The 21,390-nt window shown below is 29.9% G+C and overlaps 1 protein-coding gene across 1 annotated transcript; it reads right to left on the bottom strand.

The window, feature by feature from the left end:
- Positions 1 to 11,516: 11,516 nt before the first annotated feature.
- On the bottom strand, positions 11,517 to 13,659 carry tll (nuclear receptor subfamily 2 group E member tailless). The gene is made up of 2 exons (XM_075313982.1): positions 13,432 to 13,659; positions 11,517 to 13,212 (listed from the first exon to the last, which is right to left on the bottom strand). Exons 1-2 carry the CDS (start codon positions 13,505 to 13,507, stop codon positions 11,963 to 11,965), a joined length of 1,326 nt encoding a protein of 441 aa, XP_075170097.1. The 5' UTR covers positions 13,508 to 13,659; the 3' UTR covers positions 11,517 to 11,962.
- Positions 13,660 to 21,390: the final 7,731 nt, after the last annotated feature.

The raw sequence follows: 21,390 nt of genomic DNA, 5'->3' as shown, positions 1-21,390 counted from the left end.
AATTTTATTTCGTTAGAAATTTTTTTAAAAATTTTACATTTATAGAAAATCTCGCCAAAATTTCATTTCAATAGAATATTTTGTTCGTACTTCATTTCTATAGTAAATTTTTTCAAAATTTTATTTCTATAGAAAATTTTGTCAAAATTTTATTTCTATAGAAAATGTTGTAAAATTTTATTTCTATAGAAAATTTTGTCAAAATTTTACATTTATAGAAAATTTCGCCAAAATTTAATAGCTATACAAAATGTTGTAAAAATGTTATTTCTATAGAAAATGTTGTCAAAATTTTATTTCTATAGAAAATGTTGTCAAAATTTTGTTTCTATAGAAAATTGTGTCAAAATTTTATTTCTATAGAAATTTTTGTCAAAATTTTATTTCTATAGAAAATTTTGTCAAAATTTTATTTCTATAGAATATTTTGTCAAAATTTTATTTCTATAGAAAATTTTGTCAAAACTTTATTTTTAGAGAAAATGTTGTCAAAAATTTTGTTTCAATACGAAATTTTGTCAAAATTCTAGTTCTTTAGAAATTTTTGTCAAAATTCTATTTCTTTAGAAAATTTTGTCAAAATTTTATTTTCATAGAACATTTTTATCAAAATTTTGTTTTCACAGAAACTTTTGTCAAAGTTTTCGTCCAAATTTTATCTCTACAGTAAATTTTGTCAAAACTTTATTTCTATAGCAAATTTCGTCAAAATTTTATTGATATAGATAATTTTGTCAAAATTTTATTTCTATAGAAAATTTTGTCACAATTTCACTTTTATAGAAAATTTTATCAATATTTTATTTTCATAGAAAATTTTATAAAATTTTTATTTCTATAGAAAAATTTTGTCAAGATGTTATTTTTAAAGAAAACTTCAAAAATTGTATTTCTATGGACAATTTTGTGAAAATGTTATTTTTATATAAATGTTGTAAAAAAATTTTATATCTTTACGAAATTTTGCCAAAATTCTATTTCTTTAGAAAATTTAGTCAAAATTCTATTTCTTTAGAAAATTTTGTCAAAATTCTATTTCTTTAGAAAATTTTGTCAAAATTCTATATCTTTAGAAAAATGTGTGATAAATTTTATTTCTATGGATAATCAAGCTATGGTTACCATTTATGCCTACACGGATGAAAAAGACTGTTTTTCATATGTTTGGCTATAAACATTATATGTTTGGAACACAAATTTTTAAACACAATATTTTTGAGTGCAAGCATATAATGTTCATAAACTAGCATAACATGTTTGGGACATATATGTTAATATGTTAGAACATATTATGTTTGGGACATAAAATGTTTGTAAATATAATATGCTTGGATGCAAACATATATTAATTTAGAAATAGCCTATAAACATATATGTGTTTAGTAGCTTGGAGCGCTATTTAACGGAGCGATATTGAATTAAGTTGGTGGTTGTTGCTTGTTATTACAAAATTAACATTTTATTTTTCCTTGGGCAATTGATCAGCTACTTCTTTGATCCTTACAAACTGTGTGGTCCGCTGTTCGAATCCCCGTCCGGCAAAAGGTAAAATTAAATTAAAAAAAAATAACACAATTGAATAATTTCTTCTACAATGTTTGTATTACAGAAAAAGGTGCTAAGAACTAAAAAATCTCGTGGAAGTGAGAAAGATGTGGGGGAATATACAATTGGGCAGAAACAAAATTTTGAGCAATCAGGTCGAAAACCTATGTTGTTAGCACCTATATTACCTGTTTATTTTCATAATTCATTATGATTGTAAATATATAAATAAATAAATAAAATTTTGAGCACAATATTGTTTGGGAGAATTTTTTTAAGCATATAATATTTTTGGGTGCAAAATGCTTCCAAACATATTATATGTTCACATAATAACATATTGTTTTTGGAAGACAACATTATTGAATTTGGATGCAAAAATACAAAGTGTTTGGAACTTAGACTACCCAAACATATATTGTTTAGACCAATATGCTTTCAAACATATTATATATTGGAAGAGATCAAACATATAAATGTTTGGGCAATACCCAAAAATGTATATGCTTGAAGCAAAATATGTTTGGGAGTATATGTTACAGAAGCGATTTTTTGTGAGCGTGTACTTTGGCATTGGGAGCCACCGTGGTGAAATGGTTAGCATGGCCACTTTGCAAACACAGGGTCGAGGGTTCATGAGTTTGGGAGTTTACAATTTTATATTTCGTCCTACTGTATTCCAGACCAAATAACTACTGTTTGCCCTCACTTATGTGCTCTACTCGGTTTCGTCTTGTGTGCTCTTTCTCTCACGTGTATAATACACAAAATGGTTTTCTTTGAATCGTTTCTTTCACAAAATAGTGTTTATTTACTTAAAATGTAATTTTTGCAATTTGTGTTTATTCTCAAAATAGACTGCACTCTCCAATATCTCTCCTGCACTTACCAATTAATGCAGTTCCCGTTTTATCCTCCCCTAATACTTTGCCATTGTCCGTCGTCCGTTTTTGCAATTTTGTAATTTTGATTTGTTTATTCAGCCAGCGTTTAGGACAAATGAAGCCATCCTAATATCCTTAAACGAATGGAAGGATACATAGCAGGCTGCATGACTGACTGACTGATAGAATTGTATTTGACTCATTCACTCTTTGATTCCATTGTTTTTTTGGATCTTTATCTCTGGATGTGATCCTTTCACATTGAATTGGACAGACATTGGCTTATGTATTAAGCCATCTGATTTCACTGGGTGGTTGGATGAATGGGGAAATCGTACATGCTCTTAGCGAGACCTTTGAAAAGTCACAAAATTGAATCCTTTCGCCTTTTTTCTGTTTAACTTTTTGAATTGAATTTCTTGTGGAATTTGAACGAATGCATAGTTAGAACGAATGTATAGTCTCAGTGCGTATAAGCACTAGTTCGCATACATCATGTACATCGAAAGGCGAAAGTGCAATTGTTTTCCAAGGATATATTCCACGTTATTACACAGGGGAGAATTGTTCATTCGCTTGGCTTTGTAGCATTTTTCGCCTTGTTGTTTTGTTGTTGCTGCAAGGGATTTAATTTAGCTGCTTCGTTCATGGCGTTTATTTCCTATGATGCGTAAATGTTATGTTAATTTTTTTTTGGAAAGGATTTTCCACTTTCGATTTTAATTACTTTTAAATCAAATTAACATCTGTTCCATACCATTTATGAGGTGAATACAATATCTCCGACATATATTGAGGTTGCAAACCTTAAATAGAATTAAATATGAAATAAAACTCGCATAAAAATTATAATTAAATACAATTTTTAAAATCTATTATGCAGCAGTTTTTTTCAGTCAAAAGTTCATTTTGTTACACAGATCACATGAACACAAAGAATAATTCATTGAGTCAAGGATATTTTTTATCCAAGGTAAGAATTGGAATTCTTTTCAAACGGATTTTTATACCTGACACCATAGTAATACATCGAAATTTCGATCTCATCGAAATATTGGTGAAATTTTTAGTCTATCTAGTGATGTCCGTCCGCCTGTTGAAATCAAGCTAACTTCCGAACGAAACAAGCTATGGATGTGAAACTTGGTACAACCCTGTAGGAAATTGAGGTACCTTTAAGTTAATAAATTGTTAGTCATAACTGAGTCACAGGTGACCCAAAACCTAACTCATTTCCCATGTAAAATCCTATTCAGTTTTAACACGTGTTGTCATTGGAACGAGTCAGTCCTCACTCAACCCTGCATAAACTTCAACTAACCAAAAGTTAGCTCAAAGTGAGTTAGCTTTAGGCTGATAATATATGAGCATACTATGAGTTAGCTTCTAAGTGATTAGTTTATGGTGAGTTCTTTGTGGATAATAAAATATTTTGTTTTTGTTTTATTATTTTTGATTCATTATTTTTTTTTTTTTTTTGTATTTTGAATTCATTAAAAATAATAACAATTCAGATTTTTTAAAATTATTTTACAATAAGCAAAATATAACGTAAGTAAAAATTCGGATAGTATTAGTTGAGTTCATCTTGTCTTGAGTTTGAGTGTTGTCTTAATTTTCTCGTTTAACTCAGAGGGAGTTGTACACCCTCAAAAAAAATCGCTTCTTTAACATATGTTCCAAACATATTTTGCAGGAAGCACATATATTATTGCATACTGCCGAAACATTAATATGTTTGTTTTATGTGAACATATTATATGTTTGGAAGCATTTTGAGCCAAAAATATTATATGCTTGGAAGAATTTTCCCAAACACAATTGTGCTCATTCCCTAACATACTCGTAATTTTCACTTCCACGAAATTTTTTAGTTATTGGCACCTTTCTCTGTAATACAAATAATGTTGAAGAAATTATTCACTTTTATAAATTTTTTAAATTTTACCTTTCGCCTGCACGGAGAATCGAACCGAGGACCATACAGTTTGTAAGCCAACACACTATCCACTGGGCTACGTAGCTGTTATAGTCACCAGTAGATAATTATCGTTTTAAGTTACATTTATATAGCATAGTTTGCAGCGCCCACGAGCCCATGCAAACATAACATTATTTAACAGAAACATACATTTGTTTGCCACGTGGAGCAGTGGTTAGCATGTCTGCCTTGCATGCAAAGGGTCGTGGGTTCAATCCCTGCTCCGACCGAACATTTTTTTTTGTTTTTTTTTTTTTTTTTTTTTTTTTTTAATTTACACATTTATATTTATACTATATTAATTTTTTTAAATGAAACATCGAAATGTGCGTTATTAAAGATTTATAGTCAGTAACAGTGCTTGATATAAACGAAATTGAATGATTTTTGGATAAAATATTATTTTTTATTGCAAAAATAACAATCTTGTAATAAAAAACTGTTTTTGTACAAAACTTTAAAATTTGGAAGGAATTCAAAAACTAACAAAAGAAGAACGTGGAGTCGAGTATAAACATACATACATAATTTTATAATATAAACATAAATTTATTTAGGAGTGAACAGTTTTTTACTAGCATTTAACATCATCGCTCTAAAATTCCTTTTATTTTTCTTTAATAATTCATTTTAAAGAAAATAAACTTTTTAAATTGTTTTAGCTGTAAAAGTCGAACTTAATGCCCGCTTTTATATTTGATGGTGTCCGTCAACTCCTCGTGGACTACTTTTTAATAAAGAGAAACTAAACTTTGTTTTTTTACATTTTACTGTGTAATTTTTCACTATTTCCTCCTTATTTCATTTTACCGTCCCAACTCTAAAAAGAGTATAGTGCCCTTTCGTTATTTTTATGAAGACCCCTGATTTCTTTTAACGAACCAAGAAAAAATAATGCCATAATGATAAACAAAACACATGTCCACACATACATAAAATGCTGCTCTCAAGGCGAAAACATAAGCTGTTTGTTTTTCAAATGTCTATTCTCTTGGTTCAGAATGTATATTCTCTTTATTCAAATTAAATAATATTTAGACTTAAACATATCAAATTTTTGGCCTTATCATAAAACAGTTTTCCGAAACAACATACGAGCGGTTTCACAGAAATTGTTCTCTTTTGACTCTTTTGCTGTGTTATATTGATATCTTTCGTCAACTCTCCCGGTTTCCATCTCTATTTCTCTCTATACTCTCTCTGTCGCTTTGAATAAAATATCACAACATATGTATGTTTAGTTGAAATTTGTAAATTTATATATGTTTGTATTCACACATATGATTTTTATGAAACATTCATGCCCCAAACATAATATATTCTAACATATTAACATAGATGTCCCAAACATTTAGTGTTAGTTTAGGAACATTACATGTTTGCACTTAAATATATTGTGTTTTAAAATTGTGCCCGAAACACATTTTGTTTATATCGGAACATATGAAAAACATATTTTTCTAAGAGTGTACCTACTTTTCAGGGAAGTCCAAAAGGCTTAAGTGTATTTCCCAATATCTTCATCCTCAAACAGACATTAAATACTTTTATTCGAAGTTTCCATTTATTCTGTCACTGATAATGATGGGTTCTAGTGGAAAAAAGGAAAGTTTAATTATTAAATTGCGTTTGAATTATGCATTTATATGTTACTTACCGCTATCCGTGACAAAAAATTACAAACGTTTTCTGAAATTACAAGCTAAATTGAAACAAATATAAAAAGCCACATCCAAATTGACAGTTATAGAAGTCAATACATATTTTTTCTTTGTTTATTTGAATTGTTTCCATGACTTTACTTCACTTAAATATGCATCAGCTTAGAGTGAGCGAAAAGGTAACTCTTTGCTGATCGAGAAAAAATGAGTTTGGGAAAAAATTCAACTGACTCAAGACTGCGTAAATATTCAGTTAGCTAAAGGTCGCCTCAAATTAGTAAAAAGTTAGTTTGATTTTGAGTGAGTTCGAGAAATTCCTACAGGGAAGTAGTTGTTATTGATGTATGTAGGTCGGATGGTGTTGCAAATAGGCCATATCGGACCACTTTTAGGTATAACCCCCACACAAAAAGACACCCAGATTTGACTTCCGGGTTGAAATTTACAATTTAAACAATATTAAGGACTTTCTTTAAAATAATGAAATTTTAGTTGTTTCAAAAATTGTTTTTCATTAAATTTAGGACTTAAATTTAGTACTAAGGCAATATTTCCTTAAAGACAAACACATTTTTGATTTAACCCTTTGACGACGAATGAGACATACTTATATGTCCCATTTCGTATTTCCTTTGTAAAATCTAAATTTATCAACCAATTTTCAAAGAATTATATTCTATCGACGCAGAACACATGTAGCTATGAAGTTAAATACTTAAATTGGAATGTTTGTGCGTAATTTGTGTGTGAAAAAGTAATAAATATGAAAAATTTGGAATTTTTTCACTTATTTTTTTTTTTTCAATTTCAAGTACTGGTTTGTGTATCAACACATTATACAAAAAATATCCTCCTCTAACGATAACCGTTAAAATGAACTAATTCGGTTACATAGATAAACTCTTCATGGCTTATAGGGAATTAGCAAATTTTTTCACAATAAATTATGCACACTTGCTCATTCGCGTATTTATATCATTTATTATATAATTTATATCACTTATTATATAATTATAGAGTATGTTAAAAAATTTTTTCTCGCTATAAATATGCAGTGAGTCACAGTGAAAATGGCCCACCTACATAAATTTAATTATTAGAATGAAAACCTCATTTTCTTGCAAATATATAGGTCAATTACTTTTATTTTCTTGGAAAGTCGTGTTTTTTTGGAACGTATCTGCGACGCAAAGCGAGGTCTATGTGTAACTAATTTTAAGCGTCTTAGCATCGATTCTACGAATTTTGTGGTATAAGAAAGGCTTATATTTTTCCAGTAATGCTCTCTTCAAGTCTTCCTTGCAGGATATATGGTATTTACGAATTCCCACTTCAAGCTTATGTCACAAATTTTCTATAATATTTAAGTCCAGATACTGGGCTGGAGTTTTTTCACGACACGCGGACAATTATAAAGCAGCCACTCCTTTACAACATGAGCAGTATGTTTCGGGTCGTTGTCTTGGTAAAAATTAAATGAACTGTCAATGCCAGCTTTTCCACACTTTGCTTCAAATTATCTTAGACAGATATTGCATCTTGTCCATGTTGCTTTCGAGATTTCCGAAACCCGTAGTAGAGCGTGTTTAACAATTGGCCGTAAATGCTTTGTGTGCAGTTCTTCGTTTGCTTTTCTCCACACATTTCTTCTACCATCGGAGCCAAAAAGGTTGAATTTCGACTCATCTACGAATAGCACATCTGTGAAGAACTCTTCTGATTGTTTCTGCATGGCAATTCACTTGTACACGCAAAAAAATAATTCTTTCCTCCCAAACGAAATTTTAGACAAACAAAGTTCGTTTCTCATTTGCTTTTCGTTGAAAGGAAGTGTATTTGGAAGAAAAGTATATACTTTTTGTGATAAACGTTTACTCTTTTCCAGGATGAAAAAACAATTTCATAAAGACTAACTGAAAAAAAATGTTTTCTGGCTAATTGCATTTTCCCTCACATCTTTCTCACTTCCACGAAGTTTTTTAGTTCTTTAGCACCTTTTTCTGTAATACAAACAATGTAGAAGAAATTATACGATTTTATAAATTTTTAAAATTTTTTTTACCTTTTGCCTGGACGGAGAATCGAACCGCGGACCATGCAATTTGTAAGCCAACACACTATCCACTGAGCTATGTAGCCGTTATTGTCATCAATAGACAATTACCCATATAAGTTATATTTATATAGCATAGCTTGCGGCGCCCACGAGCCGATTAAACAAAGTTTATTTCACAGAAAAATACATTTAGTTGGGCACCATGGAGCAGTGGTTGCTACGTCTGACTTGCATGCCAAGGGTCGTGGGTTCGATCCCTGCTTCGACCAAAGTTTTTTTTTTTTTTTACATATATTCCAGATATTTTAGGAAGATTCCGAAAAAATGTTCAACATTACATTGTAGAATATTAAATTTTGAACTGTAAAATGTGTCTTATTAAAGACCTAAAGTCAGAAAAGAACAGTGTTTGATACAAACGAAATGGACTGTGTTGTTGGTTCAAAAAAAACTATTTTTATTAAAAAAATTAACATTTTGTAACAAACGAATTTTTTTGGTGATAAAAGTGTATACTTTTCGAAGCAATTCAAAAAACTCTAACAAAAGAAAAACGTTTTCGGTACACGTTTTCCAAACGTTTTTTTTCTTTGCGTGTAGATGTTTGGCCACCAAATCTCGAATATTTGGATCACTAAGTTTTGGGTTCATCTCTGTCGAAAAACCATAAGCGTAGGAAGGCCTCTGGAGAGGGGGCTTAGACCCCCCCAGAAAAAATTTAGCCCCCCCCAGAATTTGAAAACCTATTTACGATTTTACATTTTTATAAAAATTAAACAAGTATATACAACCGCACAAAGTTCCGCTAAAGACTTTCATGTACAATCGAATTACTTGGGTTGAAATAGAGCTGTGATTGAACTTATGGTTTAGTTGAATAACTAACAGCCTGTTTCTGTATGTCGAACGAGTTCAATCGATCGACTGAAATGCATAGAAACAGCTGTTTTTTGGTTATAAATTCAGCTGTTTGTTTCCATTTTAGTCGATCCACAGAGCTCATTCGACATACAGAAACAGGCTGTAAAGCTCCTTTATTATATTGTTTAGTCTGGTTTAGTCATCTTAATTAAAAAATAGTAATTGGTATTAAAACTATTCTTTCATAAATTAATATCTTAATAATGCTGCAAAAAAGCGTCGCCAAAAAAGAAGTGAAAATGTTTTTTTCCGGTCCGGAAGTGGTGCAAAATTGGCGGAGAAGCGATGAATGTAATAGAACGAATGTCCACCGTCATAGAACGAATGTCCACCGTTTCAACAGCCGTTGCAATAAATTTGCATCACTTCTTACGGTGTGATCCGAATTCAGAGTTTTGAATGTGAATTAAAAAATTGTGTTATATTTTCCCAAATAAATAATTTTTATTTATTCGTTTTTTATTTGATTTTTGGTCGACCTTTTGTTAGAATTATATAAATATTTATAAAGACCTCGAGCTTCAAGAAACATTAATTTATAATAATTTTTATATTTTTTTTATGATTTTTAATGTATTCTAACGCTTGTTTGAATATTTTCAGAAACTATCGATTTTTCTATAATGGATTTAGCATTTTTGTGGCAAAATTTGAATAATTTTTACCATTTTATTTATTCTTACTCTTTTTTTAAACTATTTGAAAAAAGAAAACAAAAATTACGCATTAAAATATGAAAAAACTGAAGTAAAAAACTTCCTGTGTAGTTAATATAATTAACTTCTTTGTGAGGACATTTTTGGAAGTGCTTTTAAAGTTGTGCCTTTAAAACAAATCCCAATTTTTTTTGCTGGGAAAAGTGTGGAACTACTTTTAGTTGCTTTATTATATATTATTTTGATGTCTATTTTTGTATTCTTTTTTATGAAATAAAACAATAATTGAACCTATAAGTTCAGTCTATAAATTTTTAGCTAGGGGGGCTATAGCCCCCCCTAGGAAAATTGTCTAGCTACGCTAATGCGAAAAACACTGTTTTTGAACTGGATCTCCGCTTATCAATGATCCAATTTTCATCGGTATACTTTTAATTATATTTTTAATGGTTCCACGAGGTACTTAAACCATTTCTGCAATTCGCCTTTGACTTACGCCGTTTTTAAAATGATTTATTATTAAATTTCTCATCTCAAACGAAGTGTGAGGTCCCATTTTTCGATTTTCTTTTTTTTTTAAGAAAATTTTAATCGACCACTTTCTTGCGTGTTTGCCCTTTTAATATTCTAAGAATATTGCAATGTAACATTTCTCTTAAATGTCTGATTCCAATAATTTATAGCTGAAACCTAAACTATATACTCACCAAATATTATTGCTAATTAAATTTAGGTAAGACAAAACCAACATTTGGATCTTTGATTGACCAAATATGAGATAAAGTCTCAAAATATTTACATTTACTCTGGTGAGACATTTTCACTGCGACTCACTGTATTTACCTTTGAGGACCAATACCAAGTCAAATTTCTCGAGGAAGGATATATTTTTTACATTTTGACGACACCTTACTTAGTAAACAGATATATTTTTAATATGAATTTGCAAGAAAAAATGACATTTATCGAGCGGTTAATTTTTCGTCGCCAAAGGGTTAGAGAAATCGGCTTTAAATTAACTGAAATATTAAATTTTTAGATTTAAGATAAAAACGCTTCAAATATAGGCTAAGACTTATTAGAAGTCCCCATAAGTAATAAGTATTAAGTGAGCCTGAATCTTAATCGGGCCGCCACTTTAACCTAATCCAAGACTTATTTTGAGGATTTTTCATCTTTGATTTAAAGTTTTTGTTTTTGGAATTAAGAAAATTATAACTATGAAATATCCATTATAATTTGGATTTTTAAACTGGCATTTGTTTGTACATGTATGGCTTTATTAATATACCGGGAAATGTCTTCATTTTAAAGAAGCCGTACATTAGGCTCGGAATCATTACCAAAGATATTACCAATTAAAATTTTTATTGAATTAAAAAAAAAAAAACATCCAAATAAAATTTAATAAATTAATTTTTTTAATAAAACATTATCAATCATATAAATAAATAATTAAAATGATTTTTGTTTTTGTAATGTTTTTACAACATCGTTGGTAATTGATACTATAATTTCCGGGACTGAAGAAAATTTAATTAAAACATATATGGATCAAAAAATTTTGTGATTGAAAACAAAAACATTTTTTTATTAAGTTATAAAAAGACCTCTCACACGCTATTCTATCAGTGTACATTGTTTTACTACTACTGTCCGTCGGCAAGACACGTTTCCGTTTTAGTCACCACACCCCATCCTTAATTGAAAAATAAATATTTTGAATTATGTTTTAAAAACTCTCTTGTATTTGTTTAAAATATTTTATATTTCTACATACGTATACACACACAGGTATTATTGATATACTTAAAATTAAATTAATGATTTCTTTTTTTTTATGAAAATATTTTCCTTAATATTTATAACAAAAATTTGCAACTTTTGCTCAATAAATGCTATATTAAGATCACTTTTTGAAATCGAAATGGGATTTCTTGGAATTAGGTCTTTGCATAGCTTTTAGCTTTTGGGGGCCACATAAATAAATCCACATCAAAACTTTGAGTATTGTCCAGCGGGCACGAGAGATGGGGGCGTTAGGCGATAATGCTTGAAAATATCACAGTTTCCAGAACTTTAGCATTTTGCCAAACCGAAGCTTTACAGTTCTCGGGCAATCTAGCCAAGATCATTTGCCTAGAGAACAAATCCAATGGAGAATGACACTTCAAGTATCTTTTGCTCTGTTAGCGAATATTTCACTGGTATTCCAACCCTTGATAAGGGTAAAATCAATTTTGCGACGGCAGTTCGGTTTATATTTTTCTTTGACTGTACATATCTCCAATAAGGCGAACAATGGTGATATCTCCGATGGTCTTGCGGAAGAACAATTCCTCAATGGCAAATGGGGATACCTTTTGCATTAATGTCATGACACTCATGATACTCTGGAAACGCATGGGTTGATTGGGATGTAGACGGGTTATGTAGCCAATCAAAGCATTGCGACTTTCATCATGGAGAGCAGAAACTCGGGCATTTTCAATGAGACCACGGGATTCAGCTGAAATACTGGAATTGGGACTGCCATTGCTGGTGGATAATGAAGAATTAGCCAAATCATCATTGGGGCGACGGAATAGAATCATAGAACGGATTAGCTCATATTCATGGGTATCGATATTGAGATGGCATAATTGATTGAGAACATCTTGGAAGGCATGGACTTCTCGGGTAACCAATCCAATGATATCACGATTGGGATTTTCCGACTCATAGACGAACAATAACTGGGTGAAATTCATGGGCATAAGATATTGAGCCATGGCCAATATGAAGAATTCTTTCCAGGAATCCTCCAACAATTGCAATTGATCGGGCAAAGGTAAATCACCAAAGGAAGGGACATTCTTAATCCAGTTGATATTCTTGAAGAGATGTTCAGCGGCAGTTTCTTTGATATGTTCGGCAGCCATTAGTGGCGGTGTGGGAGGCAAGACACGAGTGGCAGCCAAAGCATTCATGTAAGCAGCAGTAGGAGCAAAGAATGATGGATGAGCTTGATGGACAGGATGATGAGGCACACGAGACACGGATAAATCCAAAACTGAAGGAGGTTGAAAAGCCCCAGCCAAACCGGGATGCATGTGAGGATGTGATCCAGGAATGGGCATAGGCAAACCAGGGAATCCTGTTAAGGCGGCGGTGTTCATAAGGATTTCAGCTGGGATTTGAGACATTTCCGAACCTCCCATCATGGCATCTTTGTACATGGCCATGTGGCGGCGTAAAGTGGAGTTACGGGGTCCACGCTCATGTTGAACGGCATCTTTGTTCATGCCAACCTCAAAGCATTTGCGTAGGCGACAAGCACGGCACTGATTACGGTGGGTCTTATCCACCACACATAGTCCTTGTTTCTGGGATTTGCAGACATATTGGCGGGATCGGCGTATGGAGCGTTTAAAGAATCCAGCACAGCCATCGCAAGCATATATGCCGTAATGTTTACCGGAGCTATGGTCACGGCAAACTTTGCAAGGCACATGATAAAGGATGCGACCTAAAAGTTAAAAAGAAAAGAGAGGGGAGAAATTAGTAATGAGGTAAATTACAAAGGGTGTAAAAACTGATGCACCCAGTGGGTGGTGAAAGCATCTCTGCCATTTGCAAGTTTACACTCCCCGGTTTACAAAAAGGGATGGTGAAAATCTTGCCATAATTGCAACGTTGCTTTATTGTTATCATTTTTAGAGGATTATTTCCATTGAGCTTTACTTACTTGAGGCAGCTGGAGATAATCTCACAGAATTATATTTTTGATCCATAATATCAGGAGATCCTTCGGTAGTTTGCATTTTGTTTAATTATGTGTTGGGTAGTGGTAATCCTTGAATGTGGTTTTGATGGTTATTGAATTTGTTTAAAACAAATTCGTTGTTATTGATAATTGTTTAGTATAGAATCTCGAATTTTTTATAAAAGTTAGTTTAATAATTTTTTGTTTGTATTTTAGTGTTCTCAGCTCTGTTTGAGTTGTGTTCACTGTTCGAGATCCCAATGAGTTGTGTTGTTAACTCACCACCTCACCGGTCCTTTAATAGTCCTGGCCGTAAAATTTGCGCTATAACATCATTCATACACTCACCCAATATGCTACGATCATCCCCTTTTACCTACCCATTTGCTCGTTCATTGGTTCTTCGTTAGTTGAGGGGTAATTCATATTTACTACCTTTCTCTTTTACTCTTTCTACCATCAGCTCTGAGAAGAGTATACCACCCTTTTTGGGCCAATATACAACAACAACCGCATGTACATTTAATTCAGAGAGCACAAGGAGATCCTTTCTTTTTGCCTGTGTTTTGTATGCGAGTAGATGTGAGTGTATGCGAATATTCATCACAACGGGGCTTTCATTGAGAGTTGTCGTATTGACATCGGATTGCTATGTATGCATGATTTTATGACATCTCTTTTATGGTGGTTTACCTGTTTTCTTCGCTTTTTTGCTCTTGTTCCAAACATTTTTATGAAAGAAAACTAAGCACAATTTGCTTTACTCTAATACTCAAAAGGGTGTTTTTTGGGTGACAGAGAACAAATTTCTATAGTCTTGCCATTATTTGTGTACTCTCATTACCTGTTCTCTTGTGCATACAAAAAGAGTGTTCTTGTTTGGTGCTCTAGTAACATTTGAATTTTTCATAATGGATCCTTTTTTGTCATTTGTTGGAATTATTGCTTGCTCTCTTTTTTTTCATTGCTATTCTTTGTCATGGAAATGCGATTGTTTTACTTGGAATTAATCGATATTCTTTTGATATCTGGGAAAATCCAATATACGCTATTGAGAATTATCTAAATGTGTTCATGTTCTTGAATTCCATTATTACTTCAGTAATAATTTTTAACGATTTTAATGTTATCAAGTTTTAACGATTATTATGTTATCAAGGAATTGGTTGGAACTTGATAATATTTATTTGTTAAATTAACATAAAATCAGAATATTCCATCTATTTTATATATGTTTAATAAGAATAATAGTATATTTTATGTCAATTTCTTAATAATTATTTTTTATACTAAATTCTAGCATATTAGGTCTTTTGGGACTTTCCCAGTAAAAAAAATGCAAGAGAGTAAAATAGATTTTACTTTATAGCAGATATGAAAGCGAATCCCATTCAGTTCCAATTTACCATTAACCAGTTTATAGCTGTTAAATCAATCAAAACAAGAAACTTCTAATTTTTCAATATAGACGGTTCCTGACCAAGGTTGCCATTCGTGCCGAAAATAATTTACAAAATTTTTTTACTAAAAATCTGCCTTATTTAAAAAAAAAAATCTTATTGTGAAATTTTTGTGATTGGAATGAAAAAATTTTTGTTTTCTTCAAAAGAAATGTTTTATTTTTTATTTAAGCACTTAATTTCAATATTTGCAATATTACAATCCTATTAGCGACATTTTTATGGGTGTAAAAATATCCCTTGAATTGCGATTTTAGCTTGCACCTACAAGGGAAACTTCTACAAAAAGGGAGAACTTACAATGGACTCTGATAGTATGACCAAATATAAAATGTATAAAGATATTGAATTTATAGAAAATGTTGTCAAAAATTTTATTTTTTTTTTAATTTTGCCACAATTTTATTTTTATAGAAAATTTTTTCAAAATTTTATTTCTATAGAAAATTTTGTCAAAATTTTATTTCTATAGAAAATTTTGTCAACATTTTATTTCTATAGAAAATTTTGTCAAAATATTATTTCTATAGAAAATTATTTCTATAGAAAATTTTGTTAAAATTTTATTTCTATAGAAAATTTTGTCTAAATTTTATATTTTATATAAATATTTTGTTAACATTTTATTTCTATAGAAAATTTTGTAAAAATTTTATTTCTATAGGAAATTCTGTCCAAATTTTATCTCTATAGAAAATTTTGTCAAAATTTTATTTCTATTCTGATTATTAATTTTGTTCGGCTTGAGGTCATAGAAACAATCGATTATTGATTTGTTTTAATATTTATCTCCAATATTTATTTCTATAAAAATTTTTGTTAAAATTTTATTTCTATAAAAATTTTCGTCAAAATTTTATTTTTTAGAAAATTTTGTCAAAATTGTATTTCCATAAAAAATTTTGTTAAAATTTTATTTCTCTAGCAAATTTTGTCTAAATTTTATATTTTGTATAAATATTTTTTTTTCTATAAAAAATTTTGTCAAAATTTTATTTCTATAGAAAATTTTGTTCAAATTTTATTTCTACAGAAAATTTTGTCAAAATTTTATTTCTATAGAAAATTTTGTCAAATTTTTTTTTTCTATAGAAACTTTTGTCTAAATTTTATATTTTGTATAAGGTTAGGTTAGGTGGCAGCCCGATGTATCAGGCTGACTTAGACTATTCAGTCCATTGTGATACTATTTTGTATAAATATGTTGTCAAAAATTTATTCCTATAAAAAATTTTGTCAAAATTTTATTTCTTTAGAAAATTTTGTCAAAATTTTATTTCTATAGAAATTTTTGTCAAAATTTTATTTCTACAGCAAATTTTGTCAAAATTTTATTTCTACAGCAAATTTTGTCAAAATTTTATTTCTATAGAAAATTTTGTTAAAATTTTATTTCTATAGAAAGTCTTGTCAAAATTTTAATTCTATAGAAAATTTTGTCAAAATTTTATTTCTGTATAAAATTTTGCCTAAATTTTATTTCTGTAGAAAATTTTGTCAAAATGTTATCTCTATAGAAAGTTTTGTCAAAATGGTATCTCTATTGAAAATGTTATCCAATTTTTTTTTCTATGTGTGGCAACCGTGGTCCTGGCTGAAAATTAACTTGTTCAAAGTCTTTCTTTTAAGATAAAGGTATTTGTTAAAACAAAGTTTGTCAAAATCAATTCAAATTCTTATATATTAAAAAAAACATTTATTTTATTTAGGATTTTGATGTATTTGACGTATAGTAAAATAGTGACAGTTTTCAATACAAATCTTTAATTGTAAGTTGTTTTATACTGCAAAAATATAGACCCTTAAAAGATTATGATTGTACACAATATTAAGGAAAATTTCTTCTCGGCTATAAAAAGGAAGTCCTCAGTAATACTGGTGACATTTCTGAGGGTTTCAAAACTTCTCTAAGTGGTTTCACTGCAATATGGAACGTCGTTCGGACACGGCTATAAAAAGGAAGTCCCTTGTCATTGAGCTTAACATGGAATCGGGCAGCACTCAGTGATAAGAGAGAAGTTCACAAATGAGGTATCACAATGGACTGAATAGTCTAAGTGAGCCTGATACATCGGGCTGCCGCCTAACCTAACCTACATAAATACATGGTGAATGAAGGCAAATGTTTATGTTAACGGAGATATTAAATCTTTGCACTAACCATAAAAATGTTTCAAATAAAAATATTTTTTCTTGATTATTTTTTCTTTCCATAAGGAAGCATCCAATATTGTTCTTAGCCATAATTAATTTCAGGGCGAAATCGATAATCTCATATTTCTCCATAGATCAATTTAATGGAAGTATAAGAACCTGCTCCATCGCCTTCTTACTTCAGTAAGTCCAAGTTCAGCCACAACTTACGACGTAGGTAAAGGAGTGACATATGTGAACCTTCAAAAATCATGCACGCATTTTAAGCTTCTTTGAGCTCCGAACGAGCCAAGGACTATGACTAGAGATGCATCCATCTACGTTCTTAAAACATCAAGCCTAGGTTGTCCTGCTACTTTAGCAGATACATAGAACAATCCTTGGATAACTTGATACCCTGCTTCCGAATCCCTAAGTGCCAACTTAAAATTCACTTAACCTTAAGAATAGCTTAAGAATTGGACAAGAGAATGATAGCGGGCTCCTGTTCGCCATGCAACTACTTGAAAAGGAGCTTAACTTTGAGAGATGTTTAATCGTTGCCTTTAAATCCGGTGATTAAGTAACACAAATTAAATCATACGATAAACAAGGATATCGCAAGAATTCCTAATAACTTCGAATTTTAGCCAAGATGAATACTGGCTAATCGAAAGATTTTTGTTATTTAAACAAAGGCATGCAAATTCAAGTTAAACTGGTTTAGTAGGAGTTTAGAGTTGAATGCGTGTTGTGAGTGAGATCTTTCTAGATTTTCAATGTATTGAGCGCTACCAAAGTGATCCCTAGAGGAATTTAGTTTTAAGATGAAAGATTTTGTTAAAATTATTTTGTTTGATTTGTGTTCGTATTGCATACATTGAATATCTGTAGTAGAATAAATGATGGTCCGAATGCGTTAAACCTATTCTATTGGGAACGCAAATATAAAATGCGAGATTTTTGCTAATGTTTGAGAATTTATTCCGAAAAAATAGTAAAAAATTGCTAGTCACTACTTTCTCCCATATTTCTGGAACCATACAGAAACCGCGACAAAAACAACGACCTGTCTTATGACACAATCCGCGAATTGATCAAATTTTTGTCTTTCTCATAAAAAAAATTGCTGATCAACTAGGTCATACGATATCGATCGGAACAAGTGGTAATCAGAAGATGCAATATCTGAGCGGAAGGGGTAGAACTTCGTCATTGAATTTTCCCAAATAAGTTTTTACAGGTTTTGCTTAACGTTATCGTGCTACAAAATCACCTTGGCGCTCTATTCCACATATTGTGGCCCTTTATTACAAAGCTCCTGCGATCGTATCACTCGATCCAGCAGCTCATACTAGTAGTCCACACCCAACTGGTCCTACCAAATACAACAGCATAAGCTACTTCCCACGGATATTCGAATATGTCGTCATTATAGAGGCATGACGGGGGTAACCAAATGTTTCTTTATCGCTTGGGTTTGTCATAGGATCTACTCATCCTTTGTTGCCTTTGGATCAGATGTTCGCCATTCGGCATTTATCGGCTTCAATTCGTACGATAGCCAATTTTTTGGTTTGAATTTTTCCCAATACTTTCAATCGATGTAACAGATCTTAGTGTGTAATGTGGCAAGTTCTTTGGTTTGATTTTGACATGAGTCCTCATCGAGTAATGCCTCCAATTCATCATCTTCAGATTTCTTTGGCCATAGTTGAATTACTTGGTTTTTGGCAACAGTTTCCGAAACCAAGAAATAGTTGTATTTCCTAACATTGTCTTCTAATTTGTATGTTAGTCCATATGCAGTTTATGTTAGATAAAAAAGGCAGAATACAGAGAAACCACTCAAACTTGAACATTCTGAAAACCAGACACTTCTCAAAAATGGAAATTTTTTGTGAGAGGTTTGGTATAGTATCACATTAAAAGGAACCTCTCATAAATGGACAAAAATGTAGGCGACTGTGAAGATACACTTCTGATTGGCTTATTTAGCGGAGTCTGTAAATAATTATGACCCGTATGAATAGATTTTCGCATGGTAAATAGAGGCCAAATTTCAACCGAATAGGATGAATTTTTTTTCCATGAGGCTTCCGAAGATAAATCTTGAGGGGATCTGTTTATATGCGGATTATACCTAACTGTTGTCCCATAGGGTCCATTTGCAATATCATTAATTAATAAAATCTACTAGTTTTGCCGGCGAAGCCAAAATTTGAAAAAAAAATTTCTTGTGTTTTTACTTGCACTAACGCATGTCGAACAAAAATTGTAATTTTGAGGACCTACCTCAATTACTTCAAGAGCAATATGAGTTTATTATTAAATTGTGACCAAATGGCCTTACGAAACGAAGCGCTATTTGGCCTATAATCTTATGCAGTGTGAGAAAAATACCAAAAATAACACGAGAAAATATGAGCCAATATGAGAAAATATGGTTTTCGTATGAATGTTCATTTACTAGAGACATACAGTAGAAAAATTGTCTCAAAATTTCGTATTTTTCGTTTATTGTTAATTGGGTGAAATTCCACGGTGATATAAAACCGGTGGGTTGATTCCAATTGCGCTGCATTTTCCAATGATGGAGACTTGGTTTATGCCTACTAGTAGGTTAGACAATAATTCATCCATTTCTAACATATTAAAATATCAATGGGTCATATCGGACATTTTTGTGATATGGCGCCCAAAAATAATCTCCCAACAATTTGGAGAAAATATTAGCAAAAAACTACTAAACAAAAAATCTTATTTTTTTAAGATTTTATTTCTATAGAAAATTTTGAAAAAATTTTTTTCTATAGAAAATTTTGTCAAACTTTTATTTCTATAGAACATTTTCTTAAAATGTATTTTTTATAGAAAATTTTGTCTAAATTTTATTTCTATAGAAAAATTTGTCAACAGTTTACTTCTATATAAAATTTTGCGAAATTTTATTTCTATAGAAAATTTTCTCAAAATTTTATTTCTATAGAAATTTGACTCCAATTTTTTTTTCTAAAGAAAATTTTGTCAAGATTTTATTTCTAAAGAAAATTTTGTCAAAAATTTATTTCTATAGAAAATTTTTTGTCAACAGTTTATTTCTATAGACAATTTTTCCGAAATTTTATTTCTATAGAAGATTTTCTCCAAGTTTTATTTCTAAAGAAAATTTTGTCAAAATTTTATTTCTATAGAAAATTTTGTCACAATTTTATTTCTATAAATATTTTGTCAACAGTTTATTTCTATAGAAAATTTAGCAGAAATTTTATTTCTATATAAGATTTTCTCAAAATTTTATTTCTATAGAAATAAAATTTTAAAATTTTCTATAGAAAAATTTTTCAACAGTTTATTTCTATATAAAATTTTGCCGAAATTTTATTTCTATAGAAAAATTTTATGTATATAGAAAATTTTCTTATAATATTATCTCTATAGAAAATTTTCTCCAAATTTTATTTCTATAGAAAATTTTCTCCAAATTTTATTTCTAGAGAAAATTTTCTCCAAATTTTATTTCCAAAGAAAATTTTGTCAAAAATTTATTTTTATAGAAAATTTTCTCCAAATTTTATTTCTAAAGAAAATTTTGTCAAACATTCTTTAGAAAAATGTCTCCAAATTTATTTTCTAGAGAAGATTTTCTCAAAATTTTATTTCTATAGAAAAATTTCTTAAAATTTTATTTCTATAGAAAATTGTCTTCAAATTTTATTTCTAAAGAAAATTTTGTCAAAAATTTATTTCTATAGAAAATTTTGTCAAAATTTTATTTCTAAAGAAAATTTGTAAAGATTTTATTTCTATAGAAAATTTCCTCAAAATTTTATTTCTATAGAAAAATGTTTCAAAAATTTATTTCTATAGAAAATTTTGTCAAAATTTTATTTCTATAAAATATTTTGTCAAAATTTTATTTCTATAGAAAATTTTGTTAAAATTGTATTTCTATAAAATATTTTGTCAACAGTTTATTTCTATAGAAAATTTTGGCGAAATTTTATTTCTATATAAGATTTTCTCCAAATTTTATTTCTAAAGAAAATTTTGTAAAAAATTTTATTTCTATAGAAAATTTTTTAAAAAATGTATTTCTATAGAAAATTGTCTCCAAATTTTATTTCTAAAGAAAATTTTGTCAAAATTTTATTTCTATAGAAAATTTTGTCAAAATTTTATTTCTATAAAATATTTTGTCAACAGTTTATTTCTATAGAATATTTTGCCGAAATTTTATTTCTACAAAATATTTTGTCAACAGTTTATTTCTATAGAAAATTTTGCCTATATTTTATTTCTATAGAAGATTTTCTCAAAATTTTATTTCTATAGAACATTTTGTCAA

The sequence above is a fragment of the Haematobia irritans genome, chromosome 1, assembly GCF_050003625.1.
Source record: "Haematobia irritans isolate KBUSLIRL chromosome 1, ASM5000362v1, whole genome shotgun sequence".
Taxonomy (NCBI): domain Eukaryota; kingdom Metazoa; phylum Arthropoda; class Insecta; order Diptera; family Muscidae; genus Haematobia; species Haematobia irritans.
Note: the sequence above shows the minus strand (reverse complement) of the source record. Positions and strands in the feature narration are given on the sequence as shown.